The 16,656-nt window shown below is 36.5% G+C and overlaps 1 protein-coding gene across 1 annotated transcript in view; it reads right to left on the bottom strand.

The window, feature by feature from the left end:
* Nucleotides 1-392: 392 nt before the first annotated feature.
* LOC126263224 (piezo-type mechanosensitive ion channel component) overlaps nucleotides 393-16,656 on the bottom strand; it is a 686,714-nt gene continuing 670,450 nt past the window's right edge. The window contains exons 45-47 of the mRNA XM_049960308.1: nucleotides 14,744-14,966; nucleotides 1,811-1,931; nucleotides 393-641 (exon numbers count right to left, since the gene is read on the bottom strand). Coding sequence (XP_049816265.1) covers nucleotides 459-641; nucleotides 1,811-1,931; nucleotides 14,744-14,966 — 527 coding nt within the window. The 3' untranslated portion in view covers nucleotides 393-458. The remainder of the gene's footprint in view (nucleotides 642-1,810; nucleotides 1,932-14,743; nucleotides 14,967-16,656) is intronic.

Here is a 16,656-nt window from a genome sequence, read left to right as displayed (position 1 = left end):
TAAATACAGCATTACTATGTTCATTTAGGCATTGTAAATAAAATAGTATTTGAAATACTTCAGCCTTGCAAGCAACACATGCCACATCATCTGAATGTTGTCCAATGTCACTGAGGAAGTCAAACTTCAATCTTCTTATTTTTTTTATGGATTATTTGTGGAGTTCAGCTCCCTTTTTTGCAATATGATACAGATGCTTAAAACAGCACAGCTACATCTTGTGGATTAATGTCAACTGTGTTTCACATAAGAATAAACTCCCTGAAAATGTTTCTTTGTCACGTAACAGACTGATACTTGAGGAGCTGAAAATTACTTCAGTAAGTAATCTGATCTTTTCTGAAACAGCAATGTTGTCCATAACCCACTTTTTTCTCAAAGCAAAATGAAACTTTCATATTGTATGGACACACAGCACAATGCATCCTATCTTCAAATTAATAACCACTGCACTATGATTACTGCATAGCAGCTGATCGAACATCTCCTGCTTCATCGCCTTCAAGTTCCCCTTCCTCTCTCGGTCTGGTCCATTTGATAAGTGTTTCTGGTGACCGGTAGAGGAAGACAAGCTTAGCAAACAAATCTTCTTCTAAGGCAAGTTCACCACTTTCTCTCACAAGGTATATGTCGTGACATAGCTGAAATATAATTTATAGATTAACATTGTATATACTTATTTATTATATATATATTTATTATATATTTATTTTTTCTTACTTGTAAACAAATGTATGTAAGAAATGTATAACAATATTTACACTAGTAATATAACTGATGACTAAATGGTAAAACATTGAAGTGCTTTACAACATTCAGCCTTAGATACCTGTGCTTTAAATTGCAGAACTGAAAGAGAATTAAAGGGTGGAGGAAGCTGACACAGGCCAATACTGACATCTAGAGAGAGAGAGAGAGAGAGAGAGAGAGAGAGAGAGAGAGAGAGAGAGTCAAACTCCAGATGAGATACATTAAAATGGTGTATCTGAAAAAAACTTAAAATATACATATATTTATTGCACCTACAATAATACTGAAATTTGCAACGACGCTTTTTCTATGGAATGTAAGGAGGAAGAAGAAGAATGTGCTTATACAAGTGCTTGTCTGATGCTTTAGCAATGAAATATATAAATGCAAAATAATAAAAGACTGATGATAATGATTATGTACACGATGAAATTTTATGCTATGTACACATTATGCATGATATATTTAGAATTTTTCTAAAGGAAAAGATCCAAACTAAATGTGGACCTATTAAGAAAAAGAAACAAATGTATGTTTATTTGGATGTATTTACAAATGCCGACTGATTTCATTTGTGATATGTTACAACATACAGCAGAGCAGTGAAACATAATGGGACATAACCTGTTCTTTGAAAATATTTGTACATTTATTGAATCCTATTGTCTCATCAAGCACATGGCACAGAAAGCTAAAATTCCAGCTTCTTCCTGCTGAATCTAAGTCAGATGTGAATGACATGGACATAAAAATGAAAGCAGATATAGCACTTCTATGATGGTAACTGGCATTCCTCCAAGCACACTGTTCAGCCAGCTAACTGGAGCATCCACTGAAGCCGCTACTTCAGCAATTCAGGGAACTCCTCTTACCTGAAGAATCCTATCCACATTAGGCATGTCATCAAACATTATCTTGAAGCAAAGTCCAGTGAAGTGATTCCTCAACAAGCTACTTGCAACCAACACCAAAGTGGTGTACAGACCGATGATTCTGACAATGTAAACATACACATTAATAAATAACAGTATTCTGGACCATTGATAAGTCTATAATTTACCTGTAGAACACGATCCACATTAGGAAGTTCAGTAAACATTATCTTATAGGATACTCCAGAGATGAAGCCGCGAATCACTCTACCGGCTACCAATACCATTGTTGTATATAAGCCGATGATTCTAGTAAAAAAAACATTTTATCTCAGTGTTCTGTTTCAATAAACAAAAGATTTACAAAAATAAAGAAAAAACAATTACAACTTTTCTCAAGGATATAACATTGCTTATGAGAGTCTCGGGAAATAAAAGAACATTTCATGTCAATTTCTTCTAATACACAGCAAAATACTTTTCAGCTGAAATACATATCAAAGTCAATTACCCCTGCCCCACTCTTAGCACACATCTTTTCCTATTTCATACACACAAACTGTATGAATATTTTATACAAAAATGTCTCATTAATTGATTTAAAGGAGCAATATGTGCAGAATGCATATCATGTTGAGGAGGGGGAGAGGGGAATTCTATATGGTCAAGAGCTATGAGATGCAACTTTATCATTAGATGTAAGCTTCAGTCAATATTCTTTATCAAACTTTTTGGATCATTCAGCATCTATACGTGGACAAATGATAAAGTTGAACAGCCTGCTACACAGTTTCTTAACAAAAATCTTTCTTCAGTGAAAAGGGTACATTAATTTAAATTTATTTGAGAAAATGACTTAACAATGGACTTTCAAATTATATGTTGCATGGTACATACAAACTCAAAACATATGCTAACTGAGGTATCAATACTCATTCTTCTCCAAAGCAAGATGGTTACTCAATATAGACCTCTAAAACTACAAGGTGACTGATGTAAGCATTGATCTAGCCTGCTTGTAATAGAAAGTTGCTTTCTGGTGTAGAGCACAAGGAAAAAGGAATATCAATACACGGTAGCTCCTCGGAGTGATGCAAGAACAAAACGAACTCATCCACTAAAAGAGCATGTATTTTGATTTATCAGTCTATGAACTCTGCACCTAGACTGTGAGCGTGGTGATCCATGTTTGCATCACTGTATCTGTTCTAGTCATTAATGTGAACAAAAGACACACACAAAAAAGTTTCAGTTAATTTGTAGGAGAGCTAGTCAGTAAGACATACTTCCATGATAAAGTTGAACAGCCTGCTACACAGTTTCTTAACAAAAATCTTTCTTCAGTGGAGTACCAGAAAGTACAAAATTATGTAACAAAAATCGCTACACAAAAAAGAATTTGTGCAACATAAACAAAGGGGGTAGGTGTGTTTCTACATGAGAAAGATGATGTTTATTAAATTTTCACACCAGTCACATACGAGTGGCGCTAGTAGTGCCACTACGAGGACACAAATCAAGTTTGCTTTAAATACACATAGTAAAGGTCATGAGCATTAGTTACCTTTGGGATTCAATATGGCGAGTGGATAATAGTCAAGAATGTCTTTTTAAGGTGACAAAGACACCATTATCAACACCTTAATGAATTTAAATGAGGTCGTGTAATATGGCTTCAAGAAGCTGGATGTCCCAACTGCAATATTGCAGAAAGACTTAGCAGGAATGTAGCCACTGTACTCAACTGTTGGCAGCATCGGTCACAGGAACATTTGGTCGCAAGAAGAATGGGGTCTCGACGGCCACACGACACTACCGAAAGGGAAGACCATTGTGTTTGGCATACGGCTCTGGCACACTGTACTGCATCTCCAGCAGCAACTTGAGCAGCACTGGGCACCACAGTGACACAATGAACTATTCCAAATCGTGTACTTCAAAGGACAGCTCCAAGCCAGACGCACTGTAGCCTGCATTCCACTGACCTCAAGCCACTGCCATTTGCAACTTCAGTGGTTTCAAGTGAGAACTAAAGCTGGTTCTGCCTCAGTGCCAGTGATGACTGTGTGTTGGTTCAGAGGAGGCCAGTTGAGGGCCTGCAACCAGCCTATCTACATCCTAGACTCAATGGAGCTACACCTGGAGTTATGGTGTAGGGTGTGATTTCATCTGACAGCAGGAGCACTCCTGTGGTTGTCCCACACCCTGACCACAAATCTCTATGTCGATCAGGTAATTCGACACGTGCTGTCATTCGTGAACGGCATTCCAGGAGGTGTTTTCCGACAGGATAATGCTTGCCCAGACGCTGCTCTTGTAACCCAATATGTTCTACAAAATGCCAACATGTTGGCTAGGCCTGCTAGATCACCGGATCTGTCTCCATTTAAGCACAATTGGGACATCACTAGATGACAATTCCAGCATCATCCACAACCAGCATTACCCATACCTGTATTAACCAACAAAATGCAACAGGCATGGAACTCCATCCCACAAACAGGCATCTGGCACTTGTATAACACAATGCATGCATGTTCGCATGCTTCCATTCTACATTCTGGTGGTTACACCATTTATTAGTGTACCAGCATTTCACATTTGCAATGGGATACCTCAAAGTTACAATAACCTGTGATCTTGCAGTGTTAATTATCTACCTATGTTACTTAGACAAATGTATTCCCAAAATTTCATTACTCTATAGTAATTATTTTTTGGTGTTGCAGTTTTTTTCTGTCAGTGCTTGTCTATATTATCTCTCTCTCTCTCTCTCTCTCTCTCTCTCTCACACACACACACACACACACATACACACACACAAATTTATTGCTGACAAAGCCTATAACTTTCACTGTTGAAAGAGAACAGTCACAATGTCTCAGTAACCTCCTAATGTCTCAGTAACCTCCTGCTGATGTAATGCATGTTGTCCTCAACCTGAAACACTACAAATATAATTAGTCACACGTTTCCAGAAGCTTACATGACATTCTACCAAAAGTGAATGGCCAATATTGAGGGGTTTTCATTTGCTATGGGCATACACATAATGAGAAAATATGCTCTTATCTGACAAGTATAAAGTTAAAACTTCAGATCTCTATAAACAAGTTATGTACAAAGAACTAGTATTTTGAGATGAATGTGGGATCGTCCATGTTGAAGCACTGAACCTTCACAGACGGTCAAGTTTCCCTGATATAATGCCACTGGCTGCGAGGGTCAGCTGCTACGTGGCTCTACCCCTTAAAACTCTGGCAAACTCTATCTACATCAACATTTTGGATATCCTGTTAAGTGTGTCACAGAGGGTAATTTTAGACACAACATCACCTCACTTCACCCAAACGAGTTAATGACCATAAAGTTTGTGTCATGATAGTTATCTTGTCTGTCCATAGCTATTTCTAGCAAAATGTAAGTGATGCCTGCAGTATTATTACATTATTTTTAGCTTAAAACTGAGCAGCTATACATTTTGTAGGATGTCAATACTTCTGTACACAAGAGGAAATGAGCTTTATTCAAGTTAGCTGAGACAAGACTGAGAGTTTAGTTGATGTTGATGCACAAAAACAAATTAATATTTTGATAAATTTTTGAGATTTCTAATATTGTGCTACTTAACACTATTCTATGAATGTATACAACATAGTGGTATACAATATGGTGTGAGTTTGACTGTCTGTAATACTCCTGTGTGTGAGTGTCACAGTTTTGTGGTTGAAAACTATCAGTGTGTGCACTACAGTGACGTTACAAAAAAGCTAAATGAACATATTAAGAGTCTGCAGAAAATTGTTGAAGTTATGCATAATAAATTGCGTAGCTCATGAAAGAAAATCATAAGCTGTGATTGAGCAGAGCACATACAGAAATTCATTTGTAAACAAAAAGAAAACACATGCCTTGAAAGTAGTTCTCAGTACAAATGTAATTCTGGCCTGTGAAAGAATTTATCCCAAAAGCAGACCAGTAAGTGAAAACAAGCAACCACACTCTGTGAAGTTTGTTACTGGAAACAAGTTTACTCCAGCCTGTCAAACTGAGAACAACAAAATAGGAAAAACATAAGTGAATTTTTTGTGAACAAACAAGAACTATGTGCCAAAAAATGAAGTGCTGCAAATCAAGCCATGAAATCTTTAAACCCTATTGAAATATGTAAGAACCTGTGCATAATTTTAAAAAAATGTTATGCAAGAACTACTTCACCCATGTTATTTTTTATTTTATTTATTTATGTCTCATCTTAGAATATCACTACAGTGAGCAGGATCCACACCAACTAAGACTAATGAGGGATATTAAATGCGTATGAAGAAGTACAGCACAAATGAATACTCAGAACAGTAATCTTGCTGTTTGTGTTAAATTGAAAACATTGAGCAATATAATACATTAGATACTATAGGCTTACGTTAATATATGTTAACAATGTTAAATGATATTTTCCGACATCCGCAACACACTGTGTACCATCAGATCACATGGAATAAATAAATAAGTAAATGATCACAGGTTTGTTCAACTCACATTAAGTGTGCTGTGGGAACAGTGGAAAACCTGAATTGATAGATGCTTGTAGACACATCCCATATCTCGTGAAAGACTATTGGCAAAGCTTGAAGACCAAGAATCTAGGAGTAGTATTGTACTTATTGCTTATGTAAGGGCTGCAAAGACAAGATTCAACTAACTACAACATGCACATGCATTTAAGCAGTCTTTCTTCCCCTTCTTCATACACAAATGGAATAAGAAGATACCTTAATATATAGTACAAAGGGAAGTACTCTCGGCATGTGCTTCACAGTGGTTTGTAGAATATATATTTAGATGTAAACGTAGAACTGGAATGCCAGTGAGTGAGATGTGTGGATCTCCAAGTGTTGTGGGAAGTGGTTGTTGGGCCATGCTTCTGATGTTTTCTGGGGTCATGTCACGAAATCTCTTTAGGACAAGAGGATTGGCTATGCGTTACTAGGCAGCCATGTCTAATCCAACTGTTTGTAAGTTATGAGAATCTATATTGTAAAAGGACACCCTCCTCTAACATTACCTTTATTCAAAAGAAGTTATCGATACCAAAAATACTTTATACCTTTTAAACAGGTCAATATTATCTCAGCTGTTTAACTGAAAGAATTTCATATGATTTTGCATACAATGTATTATATTTCAGGCTAAAATGAATAAAAGGAAATTATTTTATTTTATTTATCACAATCAATTTGTACTAGCACTATATGTACAGTTAAAATTACTCTTCTTTTAGAAACACCTGAAATTACGAAATATTACGAAATTTTTGGCACACTTAAGATTCCTATTATTAATTGCACAATCTGATGCTAATTATAAAATTTATTTCTGGAATCATTTATAGAATAGTGGTATGGATTGGTAGAGAGTCATTTGGAAGAAAGTTTGTAAACTCTTCGGAATATTGATAGTACCGCAGAATGAGTTAGTAGTAGTGGGTATACCTCTGATGTGATCGGATGAGTTTTTCAATTTTAGCAATAACAATTTAATTCTTGATTTAAAAGTGGAGATAGTAAAGACAGTCTGATATAGAAAAATGTGATATAATAAAATTTCAGAAACAGAAATTACGGAACACGCTTACTTCAACATTATCATGTCATTTGGAACCTACAATGTCAAAAATTTCAACCTCAAGAACCAACCTATAGATGTGACGAACTGGGGCCAACTAAAAGAAAAGAAGGCAAGTAAAAAAGTTATTTGTAAATCTTACTCCTCTTGAAGCTAATTACAAAAGGAATGAGAATCAACAGGCGAAATGAGGGAGGGTAAGATTACAATGTGCAATAAGTTATGACTATCACTGAGCAATTTATACATAATAAATGCTATTCAATTTAAAATAATGAATTGCATGAGTAATAAAATTTGAAATATGAATTTTCAATGACTTGGGCTAAAACTTGTCAGGGCTTTTGAGAATCATACAGAATCAGAAAAACACTCACAGGAGAGTCAAAGAAAGTGTCAACGTTCTGATTACTCACAGGTGAAGTTTATAGAAACTGTTACTTACACAGAATACTTGATTTCTGCACCATAACTGTTTAAAGTAACCTATCTTGTGTGCAAATTTAAAGGAACAGTTCTGCTACAAATGAAATAAAGTTATGTAATTAAACAGTTATGTAATAAAACAGTGAAAACAAACACTAATTTTGTTATTTGTCAATTAATGAGAATACAGTAATATTTTGTAACTATTACACTGAAATTTTGAATTATGGTGTTAGCAAAATTAAAATCCATATCCATACTACCCAGAAAATCTGTCGCAAAAGAAAAAATAATAGATTTAAAATTTGTTGTTATAAATCAACAGTATGATCACATACTTGAGGAGCAAGACAGGTAGGTTGGGAAAGTTAAGAGGGAAAAGCAAGTTACTAGTAGGTAATATTTGTTCCAAAAACTAGGATAGCGTATGGCACTTTTATGTGTGCTTATTGGCGGTATTGAAATATCGCCTCCTGTAGATGAGTCATGACCAACTATGCTATGATAGTTTATCGCCAACTAAGTAACTAATTTTTTTGCACTTTTCAGTTATCTATATGACTCTGGCCACTTGATGTGCCATATTTAATGCTACAACTAGGTAATTTAATGCTACAACTGGATACTACTCAGGATTTAATGTAGTGACACAATACACATTTCAACAAAAAATAGATATCTTGAGCTGCCCAGTTGTGCCACAATATGGGCTGCCAATGAGGAGATAACTATAATGCTAGAACTTGATATACTGAGTTATGTAGTTGTAATACTTCAGTGTCATAGCCTGTTCATTCATGATGATGATGATGATGATGAAGTCCCATACTCCTTGACGGAGAGTGGGGAGAGATGCGGAAGACCTGCACCGCCGTACTAGGCAAGGTCCTAGTGGAGGTGGTTTGCCACTGCCTTCCTCTGACCGTAATGGGGATGAATGATGAAGATGATACAACAACACCCATTCATCTCGAGGCAAGTAAAAATTTCTGATCCTGGTGGGAATCGAACCCAGGACTCCGTGCTCGGGAAGTGAGAACACTACCGTGAGACCACGAGCTGCAGACTGTTCATTAATAATACTGTCTAAACTGCCAACAATGTTTGGTGAACATTGCTCTTGTTCAGTTTATGCTGTAAAGAGTGAAGATTGCTCTGTAGGGATTACTGAATTATTGAGCAGCATTCAGATTCACTATGACCAACAACCATGAATTTTGAATCAATGGCTCCTAGGTTAGGTATTTCCTGAACAGCACATTGCAGCAACAAATTTGTTTAGATTACGTCCTCCACTGTAATCACAAAAACAGGAAATGTGGTTTACCATTGCAGGGAGGGATTTGAAATACTCTTACAAACAGCTTGCTATCTCACAGCTTCCTCATTTTCCTTCTATTTCCAACCATGTGAAACAATCTCCTTATTTTGATTTTAGGTCATACAATGTAAAATTGAAAGATTTCTATCATTGTTTATTAGACAAAGAATAATTGGTGGGATCAGTTGGTGCTAACAAAACGTGCTGGAGATTAAAGCTGAACTTACAAATGTTGCATATGCTTGCTGCTTGCTTCTCGTCTAGTTTCTTCTCCTCTTGAGTGCTATCTTTTGCTAAAAGGTGAGCATTATAATTAGGTTTAAGTTCATCTTTATTGGCCCAATTGTACTCAGGCCATGCATAGATGACAGTGGACTTTTTTGGGATGTGGGAAACTGAGACTTTACATTTCTGAAAATATCTTCCTGTAAATGTAGGCTTTGGCTGCTTCAGGATTGTTTCCTGTAGTCAGAAATAGAGGGAAATCAAGGAAGGTACAAGATGGCAAGTTCTTTGTGCAAAAATTTCAAATTTCTCCCTGCAATGGTAAACAAAATTTCCTGTTTTAGTGATCGCTATGGAGAACACAATAGAAACAAATAAAAAATTTGTTACCTCAATGTGCTTGGCTGCTGTTTACTTAATACCTAACTTAGAAACCATTGATTTAAAATGCATGGTTGTTGGTTACAGTGAAATGGAACGCAACTCAATTCAGCAATTACTACACACCAAAAGACTATTGTCAGATGCGCAAGAAGAAAGGGTGACAAACCTTATGTTGTTAATGAAATAACCCATGAGAAGGATATTGATTGGGAGTATCATCTAAATCACCACTTCACTATTAGGAAAGAAGATGAGAATAGGAAGCCAACTGGACAGCAGAGGATATACTCGCTGAATTTCACAAAACAGCATCCATTAATAACAGGGTATTTCAGATAATTTCACTTTGTAGTCAATGATTGAAACAATTCTTGTATGTTTCAACATTAGTATGTATTTCTTCACAAACAAATGTGTTTACGGCAGCTGTTGACTTATTTCGGCAATCGGAAGTAGGTAACTCACCATCAGTGCCAGTGCAAGAAGTAGATATCTCATTTTTAGTAATAAGAAATTGATTTTGAAAGGAAAATCAGAACAAACTTAAAAGTACTAACATTTTCAAACTAAATGAACCCATCATATCAAAATTATTTGCAACACTTTGTGAACAGTGAAAATTTAAAATTCTGAGAATTTTTCAAATGTGTTTCTTTCAATAACAGTTATTTTATGTTATCTAGCTGTTGTACTAAGTGATGATATTATATAAAGTCATACTTTTGCATTCTTTTTCTTTGTTTTGGCACCAACACTGCTGACACACATGTCTCTGAAGGGTAGTTCTTGAGTAGAGATCAGTGTGAACTCCCTTCTGGCATCAAACTGTATAATGTTGTTGTTATTGTTGTTGTCTTCAGTCCAGAGACTGGTTTGATGCAGCTCTCCATGCTACTCTATCCCGTGCAAGCTACTTCATCTCCCAGTACCTACTGCAACCTACATCCTTCTGAAGCTGCTTAATGTATTCATCTCTTGGTCTCCCTCTATGATTTTTATCCTCCACGCTGCCCTACAGTACTAAATTGGTGATCCCTTGATGTCTCAGAATATGTCCTACCAACCGATCCCTTCTTCTAGTCAAGTTGTGCCACAAATTTCTCTTCTCCTCAATTCCATTCAATACCTCCTTATTAGTTATGCGATCTACCCATCTAATCTTAAGCATTCTTCTGTAGCACCACATTTCGAAAGATTCTATTCTCTTCTTGTCCAAACTATTTATTGTCCATGTTTCACATCCATACATGGTTACACTCCATACAAATACTTTCAGAAACAACTTCCTGACACTTAAATCTATACTCGATGTCAACAAATTCCTCTTCTTCAGAAACACTTTCCTTGCCATTGCCATGCTACATTTTATATCCTCTCTACTTCGGCCATCACCAGTTATTTTGCTTCCCAAATAGCAAAACTCATTCACCACTTTAAGTGTCTCATTTCCTAATCGAATTCCCTCAGCATCACCCGACTTAATTCGACTACATTACATTATCCCCATTTTGCTTTTGTTGATGTTCATCTCATACCATCCTCTCAAGACACTGTCCATTCCGTTCAACTGCTATTCCAAGTCCTTTGCTGTCTCTAACAGAATTACAATGTCATCGGCGAACCTCAAAGTTTTTATTTCTTCTCCCTGGATTTTAATACCTACTCTGAATTTATCTTTTGTTTCCTTTACTGCTTGCTCAATATACAGATTGAATAACATCGGTCATAAGCTACAATCCTGTCTCACTCCCTTCCAAATCACTGCTTCCCTCTCATGCCCCTCGACTCTTATAACCGCCATCTGGCTTCTGTACAAATTTTAAATAGCCTTTTGCTCCCTGTATTTTACCCCTGCCACCTTCAGAATTTGAAAGAGAGTATTCCAGTCAACATTGTCAAAAGCCTTCTCTAAGTCTACAAATGCTAGAAATGTAGGTTTGTCTTTCCTCTATCTATCTTCTAAGATAAGTCGTAGGGTCAATATTGCCTCACGTGTACCCATATTTCTACAGAATCCAAACAGATCTTCCCTGAGGTCAGCTTCTACCAGTTTTTCCATCCGTCTGTAAAGAATTCGCATTAGTATTTTGCAGCCGTGACTAATTAAACTGATAGTTCAGCAATTTTCACATCTGTCAACACCTGCTTTCTTTGGGATTGGGATGATTATATTCTTCTTGAAGTCTGAGGGTATTTCGCCTGTCTGATACATCTTGCTCACCAGATGGTAGAGTTTTGTCAGGGCTGGTTCTCCCAAGGCTGTCAGTAGTTCTAATGGAATGTTGTCTAGTTCTGGGGCCTTGTTTTGACGTATGTCTTTCAGTGCTGTGTCAAACTCTTCACACATTATCATATCTCCCATTTCATCTTCGTCTACATCCTCTTCCATTTCCATACTATTGTCCTCAAGTACATCGACCTTGTACAGACCCTCTATATACTCCTTCCACCTTTCTGCTTTCCCTTCTTTGCTTAGAACTGGGTTTCCATCTGAGCTCTTGATATTCATACAAGTAGTTCTCTTTTCTCCAAAGGTCTCTTCAATTTTCCTGTAGGCAGTATCTATCTTACCCCTAGTGAGATACGCCTCTATACCCTTACATTTGTCCTCCTACCATCCCTGCTTAGCCATTTTGCACTTCCTGTTTATCTCATTTTTGAGACATTTGTATTCCTTTTTGCCTACTTCATTTACTGTGTTTTATATTTTCTCCTTTCATCAATTAAATTCAATATTTCTTCTGTTACCCAAGGATTTCTATTAGCCATCATCTTTTACCTATTTGATCCTCTGCTGCCTTCACTACTTCATCTCTCAAAGCTACCTATTCTTCTTCTACTGTATTTCTTTCCCTCATTCCTGTCAATTGTTCCCTTATGCTCTCGCTGAAACTCTCTCCAACCTCTGGCTCTGTCAGTTTATCCAGGTCCCATCTCCTTCAATTCCCACCTTTTTGCAGTTTCTTCAGTTTTAATCCACAGTTCATAACCAATAGGTTGTGGTCAGGGTCCACATCCGCCCCAGAAAATGTCTTACAATTTAAAACCTGGTTCCTAAATCTCTGTCTTACCATTATATAATCAATCTGAAACCTTCCAGTATCTCCAGGCCTTTTCCATGTATACAACCTTCTTTCATGATTGTTGAACCAAGTTTTAACTATGATTAAGTTATGCTCTGAGCAAAATTCTACCAGACGGCTTCCTCTTTCATTTCTTACCCCCATTCCATATTCAACTACCACATTTCCTTCTCTTCCTTTTCCTACTATCTAATTCCAGTCACCCAAGACTATTAAATTTTCATCTCCCTTCACTACCTGAATAATTTCTTTTAACTCATCATACATTTCATCAATCTCTTCGTCATCTGCAGAGCTAGTTGGCATATAAAATTGTACTACTGTGGTGGGTGTGGGCTTCATGTCTATCTTGGCCACAATAATGCATTCACTATACTGTTTGTAGTAGCTTACCCAAACTCCTAATTTTTTAAATTCATTATTAAACCTACTCCAGCATTACCTCTATTTGATTTTGTATTGATAACCCTGAATTCACCTGACCAGAAGTCTTGTTCCTCCTGCCACCGAACTTCACTAATTCCCACTATATCTAACTTTAACCGATCCATTTCCCTTTTTAAATTTTCTAACCTACCTGCCTGATTAAGGGATCTGACATTCCACGCTCCGATCAGTAGAACGCCAGTTTTCTTTCTCCTGATAGCGACGTCCTCTTGAGTAGTCCCCGCCCAGAGATCCGAGTGGGGGACTATTTTACCTCCGGAATATTTTACCCAAGAGGACGCCATCATCATTTAACCATGCAGTAAAGCTGCATGTCCTCGGGAAAAATTACAGCTGTAGTTTCCCCTTGCTTTCAGCCGTTTGCAGTACCAGCACAGCAAGACCGTTTTGGGTAGTGTTACAGGGCCAGATCAGTCAATCATCCAGACTGTTGCCCCTGCAACTACTGAAAAGGCTGCTGCCCCTCTTCAGGAACCACACGTTTGTCTGGCCTCTCAACAGATACCCCTCTGTTGTGGTTGGACCTAGGGTACAGCTACCTGTATCGCTGAGGCACGAAAGCCTCCCCACCAATGGCAAGGTCCATGGTATAATACGTAACCAAAATCCACAAAAATAATAATAGACAGAAACAATTTAAAATCAACAGTGAAGAGATACTTGGTCAAGCACTGATTGCATACGGTAAGAAAGTCTCTAGAGAAAAAAATTGGAGCACCAAATAAGAATTTTTTTGTAAAGTGTATAGAATAACAAAATATTACGTAACATTACGTTTCGCTTAACTGATGTGTGTAACAAATTTCAAGAAATATGTATCATAATTCAGGAATGGTCCAATATATTTTGTCAACCGTACAGTCCTCCATTCACAGGACCAACAAACAAATAAACAAAGTTTACAGCTTGATGTACATGTTCTTAGGCAGTGCTTATGTAGAGCTGCTAACAGAAATAGTTTGAAAAGAAAACACGAAGTTATTTGAGCAGGAGAAATTTTAACAATTTTTATGTGAATGCTGGACAGAAAAGTGGAAAATGGATTAAACAAATCATTAAAAAAACTTCAATTTACAAATATATTACATAAATCTGAATTCTCAAATATTTGCATGTTTCACGTAAGTTCCTGGAATCATGAGAAGAGATTTGAGTGTTAACTCTGAGAATGTGGATAATATAAGCAGATAAATACTAAACCAAAATTTACTGTGATAGCATAATTTTTAAGTTTTGATGATAAATCTATAGACTAAGTTTTTTTTATACATTTGCAGTTGTAGGAGAAACACTGTGTCTAATTACAAGGGAAGGGGAAGTTAACAAAACTTCAACTGGCATTGTTGACTGATTAAATAGTAGTACCATCTCTTTTCTGCCACATTAATTGGAAATAAAAAAAGTATTTCACAATAAATAAGCATTGATTTTACGTACACTACCATTGTTGGCCAAATCAAATGTTTTGTTAATTACATTTGTTTATTTCTATTTGTTCTCCAAATCATCACAAATTATTATATATTATTAAGCACACGAACTGGGTGATACTATGTAAGAGGGGAATGATTGTAAATTTGGAGCAGAAAAACTTGTAGTAAGTTACTCACCCTCCTGCAGAAAGGAATGAAAGTGTCCTTGGAAACACTTTATCATTGAATGTATAAATGACAAGACTGTCACAGTCTGAATATGGTAGATATTGGAGATATAGCTTGTGGTTGATATCGCTGCAATTCTCTGTCATTTCCCACCATTGCTGCGTGCTCTGAATGTCCGTAAACTGTCCATGGTAGAGATTCATGAAAACAGTTCGGTACGATCGCTCGTCCTCTGGTCATGAAAATCAAATTAAATTTTATCAAAGTTATTATTTGCAAAATTTGAAGTGATAAAATAAGAATATCCTGAATGTAAAGAACAAAAAAATTACTTAATTATTGTACAAGATATACAATATTACAAGTAATGAGACACCATAATCCAACTGGCTGTAATGGATGTTTGGCTGAATATTAGGTGCTTCCTTGATCTAATACTGTGCTAAATTATGGATCCTATATCAATACTTCCATGGAAAGCAGCTTTTCTTACAGCAGAAAATTCTGCAGTTTTCTTACTGGATCTAAACAATATGGAAAGCTCTGGAGGCTAAGCTTATAGTTTTGGGTGGAGTATGGGAAACACAATTTTTTTGTTTTGTTTCATATTGTGAATATGGTCTAAATGGTTAGCCCTCATCAATTCCAGTCTCTTGTACAGCAAGATTAAAGTAAAACTGTCTTCAACTTTAAGGTCATTTCGAATACTGAAATGCTTTGCTAAGAATGGTCCAACTGGAGGTAATATGCCTTCTTCCAGTCCTTGAACTGGCATATCCAACCAATTATAGAGGGCTTACAGTTCAATATGTTCTCTCTTTGGAATATTTCTACAGTTGGTACCATCCAGGGAATGCACTAAATTTTTCTGAAGAATAAACATATGAATAAAATAAAAGAAATTTGCGGTAACTTCCATGGGACCAAACTGCTGAGGTCATCGGTCCCTAGGCTTACACACTACTTAATCTAATTAAACTAACTTATGCTAAGGAGAACACACACACACCCATGTCCAAGGGAGGAGTCGAACCTCCAACGGGGGAAACCACGCAAACCGTGGCAAGACACCTTAGACCGCACGGCAAAATATAAGAATTATTATGAGAGTGAAGTATTACAATATGATAATTTAAAAATATTGTGACTCCTCAACATACTATACACATATGTACTGTACAATAAATGTATGACTCTTATTGAGAAATCCAGTTGTAATTTTACTATTACCATCACACCCTTGTATCCCCTAATTTGATAAGAAACATCCATGCAGTAACCTTCTGTGGACATGGGTAGATAAATGAGAACAATACAAATAAAAACAATAATCAGGTTTTGAACAAGTGGCACAAAATTAAAAAAGCCTTGACACTAACCACCAAACAACCATTTCACTGAGGACATTGCATGGTACAAGGCACATAAAGTACCTCAAAAACTATGACCATCATTTTTTTCAGAAATTGTCGAGTATGTATGGGTAAGCTGAGACATATGTTCATTTATTTTGACTCCTCTTCCACTGAATGAAGTTCCTGGGAAATCGAATGATGACACTTGTCGTGTTTTCCTCACATGTATCGAATCCTGGACCTCTGGATTTATAGTCTGCCACTTATCCACTGAGCAACTGAAGCCATACCTCACAAGATTATACTTTAAAAAATTAATAGAAAGTATAGTTAACAGACATAATTTCCTTGATCATGATATTCTATCAGCACAGTAAATATGTGGCAAATGATTTTTTTCTGAAACTCCAGTACCTGAAATATGCTACTCGAGTTGAGTCTCATGAAAGATTCAAAATAAGTACAACATTCCTTTTTTTTCAGACAATGATATCTGTGGGGTAGGATGACATTTGCTTTGGAAAAGATCACCAGAACATTTCATGTTCCATGAGTAATTGCTTAATT

Source organism: Schistocerca nitens, chromosome 6, assembly GCF_023898315.1.
Source record: "Schistocerca nitens isolate TAMUIC-IGC-003100 chromosome 6, iqSchNite1.1, whole genome shotgun sequence".
Classification (NCBI taxonomy): domain Eukaryota; kingdom Metazoa; phylum Arthropoda; class Insecta; order Orthoptera; family Acrididae; genus Schistocerca; species Schistocerca nitens.
Note: the sequence above shows the minus strand (reverse complement) of the source record. Positions and strands in the feature narration are given on the sequence as shown.